The 22,503-nt window shown below is 42.0% G+C and overlaps 1 protein-coding gene across 1 annotated transcript in view; it reads left to right on the top strand.

Annotated features, from left to right (window-relative positions):
- The window catches only part of PLD5 (phospholipase D family member 5), a 402,235-nt gene that overhangs the window by 215,365 nt on the left and 164,367 nt on the right, over positions 1 to 22,503 (top strand). The window contains exon 4 of the mRNA XM_021682883.1: positions 20,768 to 20,879. Coding sequence (XP_021538558.1) covers positions 20,768 to 20,879 — 112 coding nt within the window. The remainder of the gene's footprint in view (positions 1 to 20,767; positions 20,880 to 22,503) is intronic.

Raw genomic sequence — 22,503 nt, 5'->3', positions numbered from 1 at the left:
TATTTACCCCAAAGATACAAAAATAGGGATCCGAAACGGTACGTGCACCCCGATGTTTATAGCAGCAATGTGCACAATAGCCAAACTGTGGAAAGAGCCAAGATGTCCATCGACAGATGAATGGATCAAGAATATGTGGTATATATATATACAATGGAATATTATGCAGCCATCAAAAGGAATGAGATCTTGCCATTTGCAATGACGTGGATGGAACTGGAGGGTATTATGCTGAGCGAAATAAGTCAAACAGAGAAAGACATGTATCATATGATCTCACTGATATGAGGAATTCTTAATCGCAGGAAACAAACTGAGGGTTGCTGGAGTGGGGGGTGGGGTGGGAGGGATGGGGTGACTGGGTGATAGACACTGGGGAGGGTATGTGCTCTGCTAAGCGCTGTGAATTGTGCAAGACTGTTGACTCTCAGATCTGTACCTCTGAAACAAATAATGCAATATATGTTAAGAAAAAAAAAAGAAGAAGAAGAAGAAGGTAGCAGGAGGGGAAGAATGAAGCGGGGGAAATCGGAGGGTTAGAAAAACCATGAGAGACGATGGACTCTGAAAAACCAACTGAGTGTTCTAGAGGGGAGTGGGGTGGGAGGATGGGTTAGCCTGGTGGTGGGTATTGAGGAGGGCACATTCTCATGGAGCACTGGGTGTTATGCACAAACAATGAATCATGGAACACTACATCTAAAACCTATGATGTAATGTATGGGGATTAACATAAGAATAAAAAAAAAGTGACAGGAAAAAAAAATAAATAAATAGGCAAAAAAAAAAGAAATCTGATGAAATGATATAAATGAATTCTGAATGAAATGTTGTGGAGGTAGGAAGTTGATTCTGGTCATCTCTGGGAGTTTTTTGTTTTATTTCTTGTTATTTTGTGTCGTAACGACCACAGTAGCGCTGAGCCACCCAGGCTGTTCTACCCAAGTATATGACCACTGGCCTGCACTTACACATCCTATCTGGTCAAGGATAAAATCAGTTTTGTCATATATAAAATGTATTGGCATTAAGCCTACAATCACTTCTTCATTGGTACTTTGAAATCTTTTATTCAGTTGTACTATTTTAAAATCAAAGGATACCAGAAAATAGATAAAAACAAACAAACAAAACCCACAAAGGCTGTGCTGAAGAAGAAAATAAATTTACTAATTGTGTTCTGCACTTTTCTGCCTCTCTTTTTTATGCAGGTAGGTCAGGTATTTGCTGCTGCATAGATCATTCCAAAACTTAGTGGGATCAAAAATAATAATCATTTGGTCATGATTCTGGGCGGGGTTTAGCAGAGAGAACTCGTCTCTGATCCACATAGTGTTGTTTGGGGTGGCTGGAATGTCTGGGCCTCTCTCTGCTTATGTCTCTCATCATTCAGTAAATGAGCCTGAATACTTTAACGGGAGGTTATATCATAACAGCCAAAAGCAGAAAGTATGAGGCCTTTTAAGATTTGGACTCCTTCCACCCTATTCTATTGCTCTAAGCAAGTCACAATCCAAGATGGGAGGAGTGGCATCTATACGGGAATAAGGAAGATTGTTGGCAGGCATCTTTGGAAATTATATATCACAGTCCATTCTGGCCATAGCAATCCATATCTCTTCCACATAGGAAGTACCCACTCCCATTACAGCAAAGGCTCGAAGTTCAGGATCTCCTCATCTGCATCAGGTCTGGATCAGGATGAGGCTCCTCATATGGGCTTCTCTTGATTTAGAAACCTGTGAACTAGAAGACAAGTCATATGCCTCCGGACACACACTCCCAACCTATAACGGGGAGGCAGTGATAAGATAACTACAGTAGATACCTTTGTTTAAGTGGTGGGGGTGGGGGATGGAGAGCACAGACCAGTCCTGAGCCCATAGCAGTTTTGAAATCCAGCCCAAACCCATGCCATGAGGCTTCCAAGCTCAGAGAACAGGGAATGCTGCTGGGCTCAGATCTAGTTCTGCTCCCTGGGGGCGCTTTCCTAATCTGTGGTTCTCAGAAGCTCTTTGCTCCCCTCTGTGTTGTTCTTTCTCTTCCATAAGAAATAGCCTGTGTTTGCTTCCAACTTTCTTAGTTGACTTCCTGCTAGTAGAATCTGAAGCCCCAGAGACCTCTGTTCATTTTAAAGCATCTCTGTTCCTTTTTTTTTTTAGACCAAAATGGTATAATCCCTTCAACCTTTGTAGACTTAATCTGTATCCAATCATAAACCACTCTGTTAGCAAAAACCCTGATGCCAAACACTTGGCCGTGGGTCTTCTCTACTTTGGACTGTGATTCAGGCTGCTTCAGGACCTGTCCCTTAGAAAGTTGCCAGGAGCTCTTTGGCTGGCTGAGGGGGCGTGTGAACTGCCCACCACTTTCGGTCTTTCTGAGATCTTGACGAAGAATCTTACTGCCATGTCTGTCTTTTCATCTGTACCCTGAGGCCATTTCTGACTGGGAGAGTATTTTGCTGAATTGAGCGACTCTTCTAGATTCTCTACATTTTCTCAAACTTCTGCATGAAAACAGAACAGCGCTTCTGCCCATATACCACTAACGCTTTGATAACCTGCCTGAATAATCTCCTTAGCCAGGTCCACAAACCCATTAGTCAATGGGTTATTTCAGTTATCTGTTGTGGTGAAACAAACAACTCCAAAACTTAGTATTATTTCCTGTGATCCTGGGAACAGGATGCACAGCTTTTTGCTCCAATAGTGTTGGCTGGGATCTCTCAGGTGGTTGTGTTTGGCTGGGACAGTGGCTGGATCTGGACTGTCTGGGGGCTGGTCAGCTCTTGTTCTCCCCAAGTGGACACTCATCACTCAATAATCTAACCCTGGCTTTCTACTGGGCAACTGGATCCCAGGATGGCAAAAGTGAAAATTGCAGGACCTCTGAATTCCTGGGCTCCTAGAACATGACTTTGGCCACATTTTGTTAGAGCAAGTTCACAAGGTCAGCAGTCCACATCCAGCGGAGGGGCAAGAGATTCTAGCAGAAGCATGCCAGTTCAGGAAAGGGAAATTGTTGGCAGCAAACTTTGGAAACAATTTCCTATAGCAGGTTTGATGGTGTGAGCAAGAGATAATTCAAGTTGTCTTTCCTTTGTCCTGAACAAGACCAGCTCATAGCCACTGAATTGAGCAGGAACTACAAGTTTTCATTTGACCTGCTGAGCCATGCTGGTATGCTGGGGCCCAGACCAGCACAGGCATCCATGCTGTATGAGCCCCAGGCTGTCAACGTCGTGGGCACCCCTGAAGAGCTGGGGGTATCAAGCACACAGTGGGCAGATTGGCGTTTACTCTTGGGCTTGGTGACCTAGTTGAACTCTTTTCTGAAATGCTGTGCCCCCGGAATGATGGATTTTTCTCCCCCAACTACAAAATGATCTTTGCTAACTGGCTTTATTTTTCCCAGAGGCTACTATTTCTCTCTGAGCCTGCCCTCAACCCTGGTTGGTCTCCAGGATTTCTGTAATCAATCTAGGCTGGGAGTTGATGAGGCTTGGAGGTTCCAGGAAACCTACAGCATTCTCCAGGGCTGCCCATTAAATCCATTTGCAGGATTCAGGGTGATTCTGGGACTGAGGCAATAAGCGGAGCATCTGGTAGTCTTGGCCAGCTCTGGGGACTGGTGCATGGTGGTTCAAACCAGTGGAACAGGGATGCTCACGTGTCTCTATAGGTAATGTAGAGTCCCTGGATGGGTAGTGTTAAAAGGACATGATTCTCAGAAGCCACCTGAGGACCCCTGGCCTCTCCTTGCTTTTAACCTGACCTTTCACCCTAATCCTTCAGGTGTGAGCTAAACTGTCACTACTCAAAGTTTGGCCCTGGGACCAGAAGCATCTTTTTTCCCTGGGAGCTTATAAGAAATGCAGAATCTCAGGACCCACCCACCCCTACCTGATTCAGGATCTCCATTTCAATAAGATCCCCAGCTGATTTGTATGCGCAGAAACATTTGAAAAGTTCTGAACTACCCCATTCAGCCCTCTTGTTCTACAAGCCCAGCAAACCCTCCTAGGCGTTCACACTATCGGGTCAAAGATGGGTCACAGAAAGGCTGTGTCATGGCTCATGGTCAGTATTCAGTTCTACTCACGGAACGTGAATGAGGTTCTGGGTCTGCTTTGAATAACAGAGGCAAGCGTGGTGCTAGGCACGTACGAGGTGCTCAGTAAGTATTTGCTAAGTAGTTGTTGAATGGATTGTGTCAGAGACAAAGCCAGACACTGGTTAAAGTTCTAAGGACAGATTTAAATCAGGAATATATTTTTGCAATAGGGAAAAGGGTCCGAGTGAACTGAACTGAACTCAGATTTGTACAGAGATTATGGAGCATTTTTTAGGGAGAATGAGGGAGGTGGGGGACTGTGGGCACTTAAATAGGACCAGGGAAATAGAAGGTTATAAAAAGTGGGGAGAGGGGTTTGGTCCATAGGAAGCCCATCTGGGGTTTGCTAAGCGGTGCTTGTCAAAGCTAGGTTCCTACCCTCCCACAGAGACTGGGAGACAGGGGCCTTCTCGTCAGGTGTTGGCAGGAACAAACAGCAAATTCTTTTGGCAATCTTGAGCCTTCTGAAGCAGGTGTGTTAACGGGGCAGGGTCATCCTGGGGATGGGGCCTTGAACTGTTGAAACTGTTAGCATTTTGTTCAAGCCTTTTAATGAGGGAGGCGAGGAGGGAGCCAGGTGGGGTGGATGAAGTAATTTGTGCTGAGAGTCTGCAGTTTTTATAAGACAAGGTTGAGCCTGGGGAAGAAGAGGGCTCAGAGGAGCCCAGCTGGAGCTTGGTCAAGGAGAGGATATTAGCTGGTCACATGACCTCAGAGGGCATTAAGGTGGGCATTACTCACGGGGAAAGAAGACTATGCCTGGAAGCTTAGTTCAGGTCACTCCAACAACCGGCCTTCTGGCAACAGTGGAGTCTTTCAATTTACTGCCAATAACCTGGCTGCGATTGAACTCACACAGCACCCCTTTAGGAGGACACCCCAGTTAGAACTGATGTCTTCTGGGGGAATCATAGTGTTCCTGCCAAAGAGATGCCTCTTTGCTGCCTCTCGGATCTCTCACAGCACAGGGAGCCTTGTAGATTAAAAGCAGTTGGTTTCTGCAGAGTGCTGGTTGTAATTTCCTGCGTCTTCCTGAGGAGAGCTCTGCATGCACAGACAGGAAGGAGCGCCGGGCTTCACCTGCTTGCACAGTAAGTGGATTCAGGCAGGCTGTGAGAGTGATCTGGGGACCAGCCATCCCTGCCTGTTTTCGGCCCTGAGTACCACACCATGTGTGGAATGGGGACCAGTGAGGCTCACAGCACTGTTTGGAGGGTTCTGCCCTCAGCATCATAGTGAATGTTCTCCTCTTCCTCTGGTCTGGTCCGTTGGTGGCCAAGTGATGATGCTGAGAAACCCTGTGCAATCAGTCTCCACTGGTCGAACACCAGGTTTGGACTATGGGCTTTAAGGTGAGGGGATGGGCAAAATAGGTGAAGGGGACTAAGAGGTACAGACTTGCAGTTATAAAATCAAGAAGTCATGGGGATATAAAGTACAGCATAGGGAATATAGTCAATAACATTGTAATAATTGTGTGGTGACGGATGGTACTAGACTTATCATGGTGAGCACTGCATAATGTGTAGAATTGTTGAATCACCGTGTGATCACCTGAAACTAATATATCAACTATACTTCAGTTTTTAAAAAAAACAACAAAAACCAAGGTGATACAAGTTAGAATGTCTGCCTGGCCTGCCTCTGTCCCACAGAAGTGCTAGCATTTTATGTGGGCACCAGACTTCTAGAACTTACAAGCCACACCAGGAAATAGGAGTCTACAAACAGGTTTGTGTGCTGGCGAGTCAACCCAAGCATCAGCCTTGAGATAAAAAGCATAAATGAAAGGGCAGTTCTTAGATTAATAACATTTGCAAAGAATTCATGCTTTCAGAGTGTTTTACCTGATCACATTTGACCCTGTCAAGGGCCAAATGACAAAAGCAAGCCATCAAATATTGCACAAACTCAAGATCCCTTCCTTCATGGAGCTGACATCCTAGCAGAGTTGAATCTGTTGCACTAGGATGAATAGGAAAATCTTAAAAGAAAAACAAATACATAAAAGTAAAGAGAGAGCAAGTCTGTGGAATAGAAATGGTGCTTGGTGCCTGATTGGTTCCATGTCCCATCTTCCCTCATGCCGCCCTCCACCTCTAGAGCAGTATTTGCAAAGGTACCCAGGAGAACTTGTCTAAGTACCACATGTCTTGGATTTTAAAGATTATTTTGAAAGAAGCTGGTTCCCTTCTGTCCTCCCCTCCATCCTACCAGTGGAGGGTAATGGTGCAGAGGTCGGGAATAGGGCAAGGAACCCGTGTCCCGAAAGCGGGTCCTTACTGCCAACTTTTTCTCTTCAGGTACAATGTAAGGACCCTGGATTCTGTTCTCTTCAGGCCACTAAGTTTTACCATTCCTAAAAAAATGAAGGTACTAGCTGAATGCCTATTTAAGTTTTACCTGATCTTATCTTTCAAATGCAATAGGATATTCGAGACTCTGGATTCAATATTTAGCATTGTTCCACACAAAACACTAAAGGATCCAAATTTGTAGCAAATTCCCATGGCAGTTTTAAAGTTGAGCTGCTATAGTAAATAATGGGGCATTCTTGATATGTGAATATGGAATATGTGTGCAGGGAAAGGAAATAACATTGTACTTTATAAGCACTATCTTGAGAATAGAAAATGCAGTGTCCTAAATATATTGGCCAAAAAAAAAATTCATTTCAGAATTTGGGGGACCAATCTTTGGACCTGTGAGCATGCTTTTATTTTTACCAAGACCTTACAAATATTGGGATGTAGTCACTGACTGATTGGCTTATTGCACTAAAAACAAACAAACAAAAAATGTTAAGAAAAATATTCATGCCCTGATAACCCAAATGAACAAATTTAAAATTTTTTAAAGATGTTCCAATATAATGAAAATTGGCCAAGGTTCACAGCTTATTTTCTATGAATATATTTTTTAAAAGAGTTTTATTTTGAGGAGTAAAAGAGTCAAACACGGTATTTACTTCTAAACCAACAGAGTCTGAAAAGTCCTACATGAAAACCGTACGTGACACATAGATAATCAGGAACCATAACTGAGATTCGGCCCATCTACTTATTATACAACTAAACAAAGTGCACTGAGAAATGGTCAGCGAGTGGCAGGCAGGCCCCAGCTCAGCAGAAAAGAGACACAGATCAACATGGCACATGACATCTGTGTCTTCTTTGGATGAGAAACAGTTTCATCAGAGTGAGTGATGGTCATTATCCACAGGATGATGAGTGTTGGACTTGTGCGTGTGTGTATAAACACGTTCATTAAAATGCATTTTTAATCTGTAGTTCTAAGAGGTTGCTGTTTTAATTCCTACCCTGAAAAGCTCCTCTTGTCTTTTCCACCTTGCACTAGTATTGTGTTTGTTTCCTTCTGTGTGAAAAGAAACTGGTCAGTGACTTTCCTCTGTGTGAAAGCCATGTCAAGGGCTAGTGAGCTCTATGGTTCCTTGGTTACCATATTTTAAAATGTAATCAAAATATGTGGTCGAACAAAGGATTTTTGTTTCTTTCTATCCAGATGATGAGTTTAGACCCTGAAATACTGAAATTTCTAGAACAGTGTGATTGCTAATTTATGGGATAAGATGATGGGGATTTATGAAATCAAGACTGTTCAGGAAAAGCCAGGAAATGTGATTTGATGATTTCAGAGCTACCTGATTCATTGGGGAAAAAAAAAATCCTGTTCTCTGTGAGTTTGCTGTCAGAAACCAAATGAAATAATTAATGAGCTGCAGCAACTGAATCTTTCAGATGCATTTATATGAAATCAATTAGTTACTTGTCTACCTTGAGTCATGATTGCCAATTGATGGTACATCACAATTAATTTTGAAAAATCAGGATTTTAAAAACGTAGTGGTATTCGCTCAATGAGGAACACGCTAGTGAGTAACACGACTGGAAGTTTGGTGAGCCAAGGGTAGTTTGGGAGAGTACAAGCCAGGATCCTGTTTCTACACAGTAGGTGGTAGGCAGACTGCAAAGGTGAGTGAGGAGGGAGGGGTTCAGGTTCCTTTTTATCTACTTATCCGCTGTATGACCTCAAGTGAGAGGCTGAACTCTGTAGGCCTCGAATTCCTCATCAGCAACACCAGGGTCACAGAGCCTACCTTGTAGGTTGTTGTGTAGATCATACTAGTTAATGTATGTGAAGAGTATAGCAGTGTTTGGCCTTTTTATTATGTGTTTGTTAGAATCACGAATGTTATTTGTGTGCACGCTGCAACTCTAGTTCAAATCAGTTTTATTTTACTAACAAATAATGAGTTCTTATTATATGCTTTATGCTCTGCTGGAAACTGGGATGGTTACATCAAATTAAAAGAGAAATAGTTTCTAAAAATGTGAAGCTCTGGGTAGATAAGAAGGATTATGCAAATTATCTTTATATATACAATTGTGAATTTCATTTATTAAGTACGAATCCTTATACAAACACACATCCTCACAGAGTCTTGCTTTCACCCCTCTGCTCATGTACACCCACATGTGTGCCCGAACACACACATATCTTGGACAACTGATATCTTGAATCTTGAATCCACAGGAAGTCATGTGGTCTTCTCAAACCTATAGCCACTTCTGATTTTTGTTGATTGGTCAATTGGTTGGTTTTCTGCTCTTTGTTTTGGTTTTAAATTGAAGACCCCTACACCCAGGCAACATTGAGAGCTCTCACCTTGATGTTGATGGACACTTTCTGCAGTCTGGGCCAGGCTTTTGCATCTGAGTGTGACTTAGTTGGTCCATCCTGTAGCCTGCCCATTCCTTGCTAGCAATATTCTTCCTGACTGCAGATGTAGGTAACCAACAACCAAGGGCTTTTGATTTACCTAACTTAGAAACCTCTTCCTTGTCCCACTTGTTTCATAGATGGCTATGAACACAGATGTTCACGGCTGATTCATAAATGGTATTATTAACATTTTCTATTAGAATCACCATATGATTCAAGCCCTCCTAGGAAACCTGCTATCTGGAGGGATCAGCTAGGGTTCTGTGCTCCCCACAACTTTTCCATTCTTCCTTTTTTTCCCACCCCTTCTGTTCCAAAGTGGGTCCATTCCCTCCCCAAGTATTGAAGGAGACTTCATTCATTCATTCATCATGTAGACAGTCAGCGTCCACTTTGCAAAACAGGAGTATTTCTGGAACCAGGAGAATCCTGTTTTTGCCTGTGTCATCCTCATGTAGAAGTCTGAGAAAAGTACCCAATAATTTTGCAGCCTCATCATAATATTTAATTGGAATTTCTTTTTTTGCTGAATTTTTTTGTAGTCTAGGAAAAAATCACAACATTCCTGCTTTTCATTTTGCCTGAAAGGAGATGAGCATGGTTGGTGGAGATTGGATTCTTTAAGTAATTGAAATTCTTTGAGCCAGTTGCAATTAAGGGGTTGGTGCATTGTAATTAGTAGGTTGGTGTGAGGCAGCCAGAGAAAATGGAATATTCTGTCACAACCTGAAAAACACACATTTCATCCTTTATTTGATGTGGATCTGGGGGCTTGCATGCATTTCTACTATATGATGGCCAACTTCCTGTTTTTTGGGGGTTTTTTTTACAGGGATATAGGGAAAAATAAAATATGTATAAATTAATGAAAACAAAATTAGGATGCATACTAATGCTCTGTTAGTTGGCTTAATTTAGAATTCATTTTTTTTGTTTATTTTCTGTTCTCAGAGTTTGGTTTTGTAGAAAAGGCACACAATCAGCATTCTTCAGGAGGCCCAGACTCCAGTGGGAGGATCACAGGATTTGGCACCAAACGTGTCTGATGTTACCTGTAGTTTAGTAGTTGTGGCCACATTGGGCAAATGTCATAACCCATCTGATCCTCAGTTAACTCATCTATAAAATGGGTATAATAATGCCAGTCTCCTTGATGGCTTTGTACATCGGATTTAGATAATGTTTATAAAACAACAGATAATGGAGCTCATAAAAGAGAGTTGCTGTTTTCATTTTTATTTTTGTTTTTCTGGTGCAGGACATCGAGTTTCAAATTTACTTAGTGGACCCTTGCTTTCTATGTAATCTGAGAGCAGGAGTAACTTTAAGCTGTCCATCAAGTTCTCAACTTCCCTTAAAGGAGGTTCAGGATACTAATTTAGGTTGTTCTTCAGGGTTTAGGTGAAGGAAGAAAAAAGAGAAATGTGCATACTTTCAGTTAGATTCTCACCCTCCGTTCTCAGGAGGGCAGTTTTCAACCATGACTACCTGTCAGAATCACCAGGGGAGCTCCTAGAATATACTGATGCCCAGGCCACCCCCAAACACCTAAATTAGAGTATCTGGAGAGGGGTCAGGCTTTGATACCTTTAAAAAAGATGACTTAGCAGCCAGGATTGAGTATCCCTGCTTAAAACCACCCCAGTCTATTAAGGTGTTTGATTCTTGTAGATTTCACGGCAGGCCCACACTGGTCCCTTCCCATCCGGTTTGTGGACCCAATTTTCCCTGTTTCAGTTTAACCCTGTTTGTCCCACTTGTTCTCTCAGTGATGATATAAAAATATGGCAACTTCTACTGGAATATTCCACATCTTCACACACCCCAGAGTGTGTGTCACGTTTATTGCTGTAGCTTTATTGTCTAGCATGTGGCTCAGAAGAGAAGGGAGCCCAGTGATTGCTTTGGGATTTGAAATGGTGGATTCCTCTTCAGCCCTCACATCTCTAGGCTAAATATTATTTCAGTCAAGCTGCTGGTGTGCAGTGTCAGCATGAAAATAGCATAACCTGATGGAAAGGGGTCTCCTTCTTGCAAAATAGCATCTCTTCCCTGTTCCACAAGATCAACACTCAGCAGAAGCTTACAAATTAGCATTCTTGCAATGGAAATGTGGCCATGAAATGATGTTGCGTGTGCCTTTGTTGCAAAATATTTAGCAAGGTACTGTGCCATTTGCTGAGGATGCAAAATCAAATAAGCAGTGGTCCCTACCCACCCAGGAACTCTGAGTGGAGGAGATGGAGAAACGGATGATGAGAATGATAGAGCAACAATAGGAACTGGCAGTGAGCAGGCTGGGAAGGCTGTTTGTGGCTCTTGGTGGCTCAGGGAGCTCTCTCGCTCCTGTAGCTTTTGGTTCTCCCTCAGTGCTGTTCTTTCTTGGTAAATTCCTGCTGCTTCACCGTGCTTCTATTTCCCCATCTGTTGAGCGATCCTAATTATGCTCTTGCTTGCTTTGCAATATATTTCCAAGGGAAATCATCATTCTGATATAAACTCATAAGCCCTGTGATTAGCAAGAGTTTAACCTCTTTGATTCTTTCTAAATCCAGTCATATAGGCATGAATAAATCATGAACCCAAAGATGTTCTTCCCAATTATTTGGATTAAATAATGATTTTTATTGAAATATTCTTATCTTAGTTTTGCTCACCTAAATGCTTGTTTTCTCTCTAGACCTTCTCACTGCACTTCTATTTCCCTTTGGCCGATTTATGTTTTGGCAACTTCCTTTGAAAAAGCATAAGTTGGATTTTTTTCTCATTATAATAGTAATAGCTTCTCACTATAGAAAATTTGGAATCTACAGAGAAATGATTAGAAAAAACACAATCATCCATGTGACCATCAACAAAACTTTTTTTTAAGTTTGGTATATTATGCATAATTACATACATATGCTCTTATTAAACAAAGAAATTTATATCTTAATTTTGAACTTAATATTATACCATAAGCACCTTTACATTATTTTAACATTTTAAACATTATTTTAAATTGGCCGTATAATATCCAGTGTAGTAGATTAAATTTATGCAACTCTTTACTATTGGACATGTTATCTATTTTTGATTTTTCTTTTTCTGAATAAATTCTGCTACAGGAAATATTTTTGTGCAAAACATTTTCTTTTTGTTCATTAACTTGGGATCAGTTCTCAGAAGAGGGGGCAGAAGGCTAAGGAGGTTAAGCTGCTTTCTTAAGACTGTGGGATTTTCAGGGAGCATGTAGGGCACCCTCGTGGTTACGTGCAGGGGGAGCTGGGGTCATGAGGAGTGAGGACCTGAAGGAATTCTGCCTTCATGCAGTGTGGGGCCCGCCGCCCACTCAGAACAAGTGATTGTGAAAGAGCTGGAGTGTCTGGCATATGTCTCGTGGCCCTCCCTTGCCCATCACATCTGCCTTTTCTGCAGCAGAGGATGCTGACGAGCTGTGCCATCCACATGCTTCCAGACACGGCTGACCACGCCGCCAAGGTGACGTTGTCCACCTGCCCTTTGCAGCTGGAGCCACCCCAAAGCTACTTTCCAGCTACTGTAGGAATCCAGCTGCCCAGGTCTCTGTTATAAACATGCTGCTGCTGATATTAATTCCTTGCTATTTCCTGGCCTCTTATTGGCAGGATGAGCTCATTCATCTGTCATCTATCTGCCCTGTACGGGGGTGGCTGTGTTCCTTCCCACGGGGTGCATAATTGTGGTAACCATTAGGCAAGGCCTTGATGAGTAACTGTTAAGAATAATTAAGCCCCTTAATGGGATGGAACCTGGATTAATGAATGGACTGGCAGCCTGCAGGCCTGCATAGCAGATCCTCCTGGCTGGTGTCAGGCAGGTGATCCTTGTTGCTCATTGCCCACAAGGCAGGTGTTCTCCGCTAAGTTCCTGGACGTGTGGCACTGCCTGACTTCCCAAAGCTGTGACTGATCCCTGCCCTCAGGATGCTTGTGAACGCATGTGTAGGCCACCATCTTCTCTCTTTGGATGAGGAATTCCATGTTCCACAGACATATCCAGAGAGCTGCTGGGGCCTCTGGCCACCTTTACCAGCTCTACTGTCTCCCTCGAGCCCAAGCCTCACCATGGAGCTCATCACTGTCTTATCTCATAAATGCCTGAGATCTTTCCATTTTTCTGATCGCCACTGACACTACTCTGTCCCACCAGACCACACGCCAACCTGATTGTTCATTCAGCCTCCAGCCCTGACCTGTACCAGTCCTTCTCTAATTTGTAGTCAGAATTTTTAAAAAATTTTTTAATGATTTATTTATTTTAGAGCACACCCGAGTTGGGGGAGGGGCAGAGGAAGAGCATCTTCAAGCAGGCTCCACGCCCAGTGTGGAGCCTGACGTGGGGCTCAATCTCACAACCCTGAAACCATGACGTGAGCCAAAACCAAGAGTCGGATGCTTAACCGACTGAGCCACCCAGGTGCCCCAGAAGTTTCTTTTAGAACAGAAAAACAGAAATTCAATTATGATCTTCCTTATGTAAAATCCTTCAGAGATCCACAGAGCTTTCCAGACAGGGTCCAAATTCCATCCAGGCTTACAAGAACCTCTTACTTAGCTCTCAGGCCTGGAACATTTTTCTTTCCTCCCTTCCTTTGGGGGACTTTCCCTGTGTGCCTTAGGCTGGGTGATTAGTGCCTCTGCTATATTGTCCCCAGGCCTGTACCTCCTCCACCCTGGCATCTGACACACTGGGCTGTATTTAACTACTTACTTATCTCCAGCACTTACAAAGGTCCCTGGCACTTAGCAAGCACCCAGTAAATGTGTTGAATGAAATTGCTTAAAATACCCTTCTCTCTGTTGTGGGTGTCCTTTTATTTGAGAATAATAGTTGATGCTGACAAATATACAAGTAAGTAATATGTCTTTGTTTATATCCCTGGCAAACTTTATGTATTTCAGTAAGTGTAGTAAGTAAATAAAATTTAAAAAATTTAAAAACTTACTGTTTTCTAAATGGAAAAAAAATTCAGCAAATTCAGTAAATAAGTAAGAGATTAATCTTGTAGATAATTGAACTAATTGGTTAAGTAAGTAAACTAGGAAATTGAGTCCAGAGGGGATCCAGGCATATGTGGTTTTGTCTCTTAAATCACAAATTAAAGATAAAATTAAGGCAAGTATATTGCTTTAAAAGGACATCATGGCTTAAAATAAATCCTAGCCTTGTTTTCTCGTGACTGCATCATCAATTGCTTAATATCTTTAATCAGTCCTTTGAAAGTTTGATTTAAACTTTTCCTGTGCGCATACAGACACGTGTGTACATGTATGTGTATATGTATATGCACAGGCGGGATAACAGCATCCCTAAGACACAAAGTCACACACACACACACACACACACACACACACATTTTGGTGCTTATGTTACTTTGGGATGCGTTCTAAGTGTGCGATTCCTGAGTGGAAGGCAGCGGTGTGATTGCTGACAGGAGTAAAGGTTGCCACTCATAAATTGTTTCCAGTCCCCTGAGTACAAAGAGAGCTCTCTGCATTGCTTTGTGTGGCGCTTCCCTTGACACATGAAGCATCTCTTCATGTCTGCCAGCCCTACTTTGCCCAGACTTGATTGGGCTTTTGGTCTTTTCTTATTAACTTTTAATATATTTTGGTAGAGTACATCTACTAACCCCTTCTCATCTGCACGGCAAATATTTATTCCAGAATTTTACTGTTTTTCATCTAGTTTGTGGCCTCTTTTGCAATAGGATTTTTTTTTTTATCTTTTGTAACTGTGTATCTTTTATTGCTTCTACATAGCTAGCTTGTGTATTAGTCTCGTGGCTTCTGCCACAAAGTACCACAGACAGGTGGCTTAGAGCAGCAGAAATGTATTCTCTCCCAGGTCCGGAGGTTAGAAGTCTGGAATCCGTTTCCCTGGGCTGAGACCTGGGTGTCACAGAGCAGTGCTCCCCGCAGAGGCTCCAGCAGCCACCACTACTGGGGGCATACACTTCTCACCCCTTCCAGGGTGTGGCGGCTGCCCGTGTGCCCTTGGGTCACTGGCTGCTGTGTCACTCCAGTCTTCAAGGCTGCCATCCTCAAGTAGCTGTGCTCTGTCTTCACGTGGCCGCCTCCCCTGGGTGCATCCAATCCCCTGTGCCTCTCCTACAAGTACATTGATTGCATCTAGGGCCCTCTCAAATAATCCAGGATAATCTCATCTCCAGATTTTTAATTTAATCATACCTGTGAAGATCCTATTTCCAAATAAGGTAAAATTTACAGGCTCCAGATTAGGACCTGACATTTTGGGGCCATTATTTAGCCTCCTATAGCTGGGCTAAAGTTCTCCCTACTCTATGACTGTACATACCTGTATTTGCACAGGTTTTCTTGAAAGTATTGGTATGTTTTTTTGTTTTTGCTTTTGTTTGTTGGGTTTTTTTTTAAAGATTTTATTTATTTATTTGAGAGAGAGAGCAGAGCGAGAGAGAGTATGAGTGGAGGGGGAGGGGCAGAGGGAGAGGAAGAAGCAGACTCCCTGCTGAGCAGGGAGCCTGATGTGGGGCTTGATCCCAAGTCTCAAGACCCTGGGATCATGACCTGAGCTGAAGGCAGATGCTTAACCAACTGAGCCACCCAGGTGCTCCTCTTTTTGTTTTTTTAAAGATTTATTTATTCATTTTAGAGAGAGAGTTTGAGTGAGCAGGGTGGTGGGGGAGGGACAGAGGGAGAGGGAGAGAGAGAATCCTAAATAGACTCCCACTGAGCATGAAGCCTGAGGTGGGGCTCGATCTCATGACCCGAGATCATGACCTGAGCTGAAACCAAGAGTTGGACGCTTAACTGACTGAGCCACCCAAGTGCCCTAGTATTGGTATGTTTTTAATCTGCTTAAAACATATTTTTCTATATGGTGTAATATAGGGGTCCTTTCACTTGTGCCAGATTAAACCACTTTATCTTTTTCAGACTGGATTAAAATAGCACCTTTGTTATTGATATAATTGTGTGTGCACCGTTTCTGGATTCTCTGTTAAGTTCCCTTATCTGTTGATCCATTCCTGAGCCTCTACCCTGTGGATATGATTACTGTGATTTTATGTTATGCTTTTTATAATACTGAAGACATTTCCACTTACAAATTTCTCTGACACCAGATATTGCTTCGTTTCGTGGTTTTGCTATGAAGTGCTCCACTATTTATAGCTTTCTAGAGAATGCAGAAATTCACTTTTCTTTTCTCCTGTGATGTACAGATGATCTAAGAGTGAGTTTTTAAATTTTCAAGTAGATATGATTTGTTTTATGTGTCACACGTTAATGGTCTCTTTCTCATTTTCTTAGATTATGAGCAAAGAATGAAGCTGGTAGAATATCTCCCTTCAACTGGTTTTCTTGGGTTTTCTTAATGGGCATTACAGGACAGATTTTTATAATGTTCTAAGGACAAACAGTTGTTTTGAGGGATTTGACATATAGAATGAGAAATATGTATAAATGTATACACATAATCAGGTTTATTGATATTATTTAATTTTCATATATTCTCATTTATTCCTTATTAGATCTACCCATTTCTGAGAGGCCTATTTTGAAGCATTATATTGTGGTAGTGTTTTATTACATTACTGTTAGTTTTTGCTTTATATATTTAGCTGCTGTGTTGTTTGGCACATACCAGTTGGCAACTGTGACTGCTTCATAAATTGTGCCATAACAGAATAAGGCCCTATCTTTCCCATCTAGTACTTTTAAGCCCTCCCAACTCGTTCTCATTTTTACTGAGATTCTTTATCCTGTTGGCTGTAGGTCAGTGTTTCTCAACCTTCTCTTCATTGTCACCTTACTAAGGGAGACTTTTTAGACATTTTTTTCCTAAACCTGCCACCCCATGAGATTTTAATACCATAGATACATTGCATATTTCTTGTATGTATATATGTGTTTTATTTATAAAAAGAGTAACTTATACACACACACACAAACCAACTCAGCCCCTTTTGGGTAATAGCGCCTCCCATTGAGAATCACGTAATAGATTCTCAGTAGAGCAGTAGAACTTCCCTTGTGTCTGTTCTATTTCAAGAATCCTTCTTTATCAGGTACATCAAACACATATCCATATCCTGTTGCTCATCCCTTGTTCTTCTCCCCTTCATTGTCCTCAATGGTGGGTAGTGTTATTTGATTAGAGTTTTTCCTCGAATATGTTCCTCATATGGGTCACATAGGTAATATAGTCTCTAAATGTGTATACATCTGCAAATATTTCTCTTTTTTGACCCTGGCAGGTAAAATCTTTGGGTAAAGCATTCCCTTGCTCGAGTTTGTTCTTCCAGAGTCTGAGGCCACCATGTCCTGGCTTAGTGTTGCAGATCACTGGCTCCATGCCCATCTGATCCATTTTGCTTGAGAGATAACTCTTTTTGTTTTGTTTTTGGCCAGAAGTTTGTAAGAATTTCTCTTTCTCCTTGGTGTTGGATTGATTTCATAGAATGTGCCTAAATATGTCTTTCCACATTACATTTGCCTTCATCTTCAATTATCTTTTCAACATGTAGATTTGGGCCTTTCCTCAAGTGGGACGATTTCTCTTCTGTTACTTGAAAGCTTATTTTTTCTGCCTCTTGTTTTCTTCCAACACATCTATTAGCCACATGTTATATATTCTCAATTTATCTATCACCCCTTTCTTCCCTTATCAGCCTTGTTTTCGTGTGTGTGTGCGTGCATGTGTGTGCTTTGAAATATTTCTCCTGTTAGATTTTCAGACCACTAATTTGGGTCTCAACAGTGGCCATGCTGTTCTTTAATTATTCTTCTAATTTAATTATAAAATCATAGAGCGTCAGTCCCAGCCATACTTGTCTGTCCTTGAGTACTTACATTGTGTTTTAGCTCTAGCTCTGTCTTCTCGAGTAGCCTGTATCATCAAGTGCCCAGTGCGTTCAAGCATCTTCTCTCTTGTTGGGCCCCTTAAATACATCGATATTTGACTTTTTCAGATTATTAGTGGCTTCTTCCTTTTAGGTGAAGGAGGGGAAGTATTAGGTGGTTAACTAGTTCCCCTCAATACTTCATACTCCAACCCCTAGGCAGGCTGCCTGGGCTTAATTGGCTTAAATTGCTCAACACGCCTCAGCCACTGACTGTCTTCAAGATGATTTATTTAAGTTTGAAATGTTACCTAATGTTTCTCACCAGGAAGGGCAAGTTTTTAAATTAGTTGACCCTTGAGCAACACGGGGGTTAATGGGGCGCCAACCCGCTGCATAGTCAAAAATCTGCATATAACTTTCGACTCCCCCAAAACTTAATACTAAGAGCCTCCTGTTGACCAGAGGCCTGACTGATAACAGAAATAGCCAACTAACACATATTTTGTATGTTATATGTACATTAAAGTAAGCTAAGAAAAAAATGTTAAGAAAATCATAAGGATGAGAAAACACATTTACAGCACTATACTGAATTTATTGAAAAAAATCTGCAGATAAGTAGACCCATGCAGTTCAAACCCATGTTGTTCAAGAGTTTCTGATGTTTAAAAGCCAAGGGGCTTTTTATTCCTTTATGAAAACACAGTGAGAGTATTTAACTCGGAAAGCAGTTAGCCCTTACTGCAGATCTCGGCATAGTAGGTGTTTCAAACCTTGGTTACTACATTCCAAATGTCTTAGCAAAAATGTGTAGACAGGAAGGTAAGATACTGAAAACAGGGGAGAAGTTCCCCCCAAGGCCCAAGTTCATTACAGTAAGCACTATAATTAACAATTTTAAAAATCCTTGGTGTAAGTCATCAGCACATACTAATAGGAAAAATAAGCTTTATTTAATGACAGTCTGCCAGTATCTGTGAATTTGGGAGTTTCTATTTTCATCCATGTTTGAGAGTTCTGGTCTTCATTTTAAATCTTATAAAAATAACATAGTGGGAATCGATTTTAGGCACAGAGCCAGAAATACAGATAGGTTAGAAGATCTCTTATGTTTCATTGGTGCGAAATATATTAACAGAGAGAGAAAAAAAAATGCATTTGTGTAAAAATACCAGCCCATTACTGGTGGGGTCTCACGAAACACAAAGCACATAAGCTATTTCTCTGTGTGAAGGGGAAGAATACAAACAGTGAACAGTTTGCATGACTGTGGAATGACCACGAGGCTGGGCTCCAGAAATCTGGGCCATGCAGACATCACCAAGCCTCCAAGGATGTGTGACAAGATTATAGTACACAAGTCGGTGGGGTACAGGAGCTGACAAGGAAGGTCGTGTTGGCGATAACCCCGCAGGAGAACAACAGCGCCCCGCCACCTGGAGGTCCCTCTCGGCCTGTGTTGGGGCCCCTGGCTGCCAGGGCCCTCCCCTCTCCTGCAGGAAACTTGAAATCCACGTAGACCCTACAATCTGCAAGGCAGCTGCTGTTTTCTTTCCTCTGTCCTCTGCCTCTCTGAGTGTTTCTCTCTTTCTCGCCTACCCCTCCCCCATCTCCTTTAAATGAGCAGTGGACACCAGCCTGCTGCACTCATTCCACACCTCCCCGGAGCACCTGCTCTGCTGGGAGCCTGCCTTCAGGCTCTGGGTGCAGAGTACCTCATGAGCTCCACTTTGGGCACCCTTGATTTCCACACTTAGTTAAAGGAAAAGGAAGCTTTGGTGCCTGCCTTGGGGTGCAACTCCCACCCTCCCCTCCGGTACCCAGGGATAACAGAGCTTTGTCTGTGCAGGGCTGGATTATGCCAGGTGCTCCCCCCTGCTATGTGGCCCTAGGAACTGCCATGCTGGCTCGCTCTCCTTACCTTTCAAAGTCTTAGGCTTTGATCTTTGGCTCCTCTTTTCTGAGGCTGAAGTGCAGGAATCATGCGCTACATCCACATCCTCCATGCCCTCCGCCATCCTTTGTACTGAATCATTATTAATGGTCCATTCTTATCAAAGCAGGATAAGACTTTGCCACCTGGGGGCCATTAAGACCAAAGCCTTATTGCCTGTCTGACCCCGGAAGGCATTTGAGTTTGTGGCTGAATAACAAAGATCTGAAAAATCAATAAATGAAGACCAGTTCCTTTTATGATAAGGAGAGGGAGTCTGTGAACACACACAAGGGAAAATAAACAGGATAGGCTTGGGGTCCACTAGCCTGAGACAGTGTAATTGCTAAGGACCTACCTCTACGCAGAGTCTCCCGGAGATTAAAATTTTCCATAAAAATTTAATGCTTGTGAAAATCTTATGTAAGCAAAACCTCTATGTTTTATTTTGTATTTTTATTCCAGTCATTTTTGGGTTGTGCTAGGAATGACAGATTGCTAGGCAGAGTGTTAGTTGATTTCTGTAAAACGGGTTTTAAACCAGAAGGTGAATTCAGGCAAATCCCTGATAAGTAGCCATGACTTTCCCCATCAGAGCGTCCACTGAAAGGATACTTACCTACTACTAATTCCTTTAATTCTCACACACACAAAAAAACCTTTTAAAGTAAATGCTAATTTTATCTATGTTCTACTGAGGAAGAAGCTGGAGATTAGTGAGAAGAAGAGGCACAACTTGTAAATTGGAAAACCAGGTGGAATCCAGGTCTCTCTGGGCCCAAACACAACTGTATAATATTCTCTGCTTCCTCTTCACGTGTCGATAACGTCAGAATTCATGGAAAAGTAAGAGAAGGGTAGATTTGCACTGTAGCATTGAACTTGGGATTACAATAATTGTTGAATCGCACAGCACTCGAGAAAACATAATGTAATCTGCGTTCATGTTACTACTCTGGTTCTAGAACTCTCTTGAAAGAAGTTTCCATGAATATCAACTGCTGAAGTGGTTGCCTTTTAAAATTTGAATGAATAGTTTTAATTTTTAATAAGTTTATTTATACTTTTTTTAAAAGAGCGTACTGTAGGTTTTCTGACTTTCCTCGTCTCTGAATATTTTTTTCTAGGGTCAACGTCTTTTCGAAAAGTTGCTCCAACTGACTTCGCAAAATATCGAAATCAAGCTAGTGAGTGATGTGACCGCGGACTCAAAGGTATTAGAAGCCTTGAGATCAAAGGGTAAGGCCAAGGTCGCTGTGCTACTCTAGCCCTGGGGGGTCTGTGAGGACATCTCTCATTCTGCTTAAAATAATGTGTGATTTCTTGATGGTCAGCACATTGCACGAAGTTCACTTCTTATTTCTTCTTTGAAAAATAGCGTGATTAAAGTCTTTAAACGAGAGAACTGATTAATCAATACTACTGGGAGATTTTAAATAGTGTTGCATATTAATTTATGCAAAATAATCTACTGGCCATTAAATGATAATTAACTAGAAAGAAGAATCTTTCCCTCTCCCTCTCTGAACACTGCAATGATATGATTAAAGAGCCATTTCTCATTCAAACAAACATTGGATTTCTGTTTTTCTCTTGCCCTTCAAATGGAAATCCTCCTCATGCTCCATCTTTTTAAAAATAATACAGTCAGATGTAGGCGTCTGCGAAACCCAGGCTAATTCCACAGAGAACATCATTCATAGGCCACTCTGCAGTTTGTCTCAAAATTCCATGGAGACCGGGAATCCTTAGGAAATAACTTTCTTCACTTTGCTGGTTTGCTGGGTCTTCACTAATGCAACTGTCCCTTCCAAATACTTTTCATGGATTTATCAAATGTTGGCCCTGCCTTTCCTGTTGGAGCTGTAAGCCTCTGAACGGAAATGGCAGGCATGAGCCAGTGAAAATGCTCGAGCTGCCCCCTGTCCCCCGGAGAAGAAGAGGCTCTGGCCCCAGGAAGCGGCATTGCGTCTCCCGTGTGTGCTGTTTAAACATGCTGGACAGTGCTGCTTCTTATCTTCCCCAGATTATTAAGTGAAAACACCTTCTGAAAAATGTGCCAGGCTATGAAGCAAAGGGCGAGCCCAAGTAGTCTTTCCTTCTGCAGAAAAAAAGTTGGAAGCAATAAAGCCTATGGAAAGACATAAATATACAGAAGACATAAGTGTGGTTGGGCACAGGTGTATTAGTTTTTCCCTGCATGGGAAAATCAAGGTAACTTAGGAGCTACTGTTAGGCCTGTAAAGCTTCACTCTACTACCTGAGCACAGGATAATATTTTTGAAATGCTAGAAAATACGTAGTTCAGTGGACTAACGCCAATTAGAAGTGTATTCTTACTTTTCCTATTTAGAAAATGTGAGATTGGGTTCCCACTATCTGAAAATCTGTTAGCTGGATTTTTAGGAATGGATTACTTTTGGCTAACTCTGGGTGCCTATATTTGCTGATACATTTCCCATGGTGTCTACTTCCATACTAACACACGTGCACACACACACATACACACACACCCCACATATACAAACACACATACTACGTACACATACACACCACATATACACATACGCACACCACATACACACACACACACCCAACCTCTTCTTTCACCTGAAACTAATAAAATATTGTATGACAACTATACTTCAATTATAACAATTAGAAAAAAAACAACTGTGCAGGACTAAGGGGTGTTTCAGGTGCTGGTGAATATTGGGTACTCGAGACATTCATTCACTACAAATGAATTTATGGGTAAAGTCCTTGCCTATGGTTCTAGAGTGAACTATGAATTAAAGTTTCATTCTAGCCATTGCTTCTCACAAAGAAGGAAGTGTATCAATTTCACAGTAAATATTATGTA

Source organism: Neomonachus schauinslandi, chromosome 6 (assembly GCF_002201575.2).
Source record: "Neomonachus schauinslandi chromosome 6, ASM220157v2, whole genome shotgun sequence".
NCBI lineage: Eukaryota > Metazoa > Chordata > Mammalia > Carnivora > Phocidae > Neomonachus > Neomonachus schauinslandi.
This window is presented reverse-complemented; position numbering and strand designations above follow the sequence as displayed.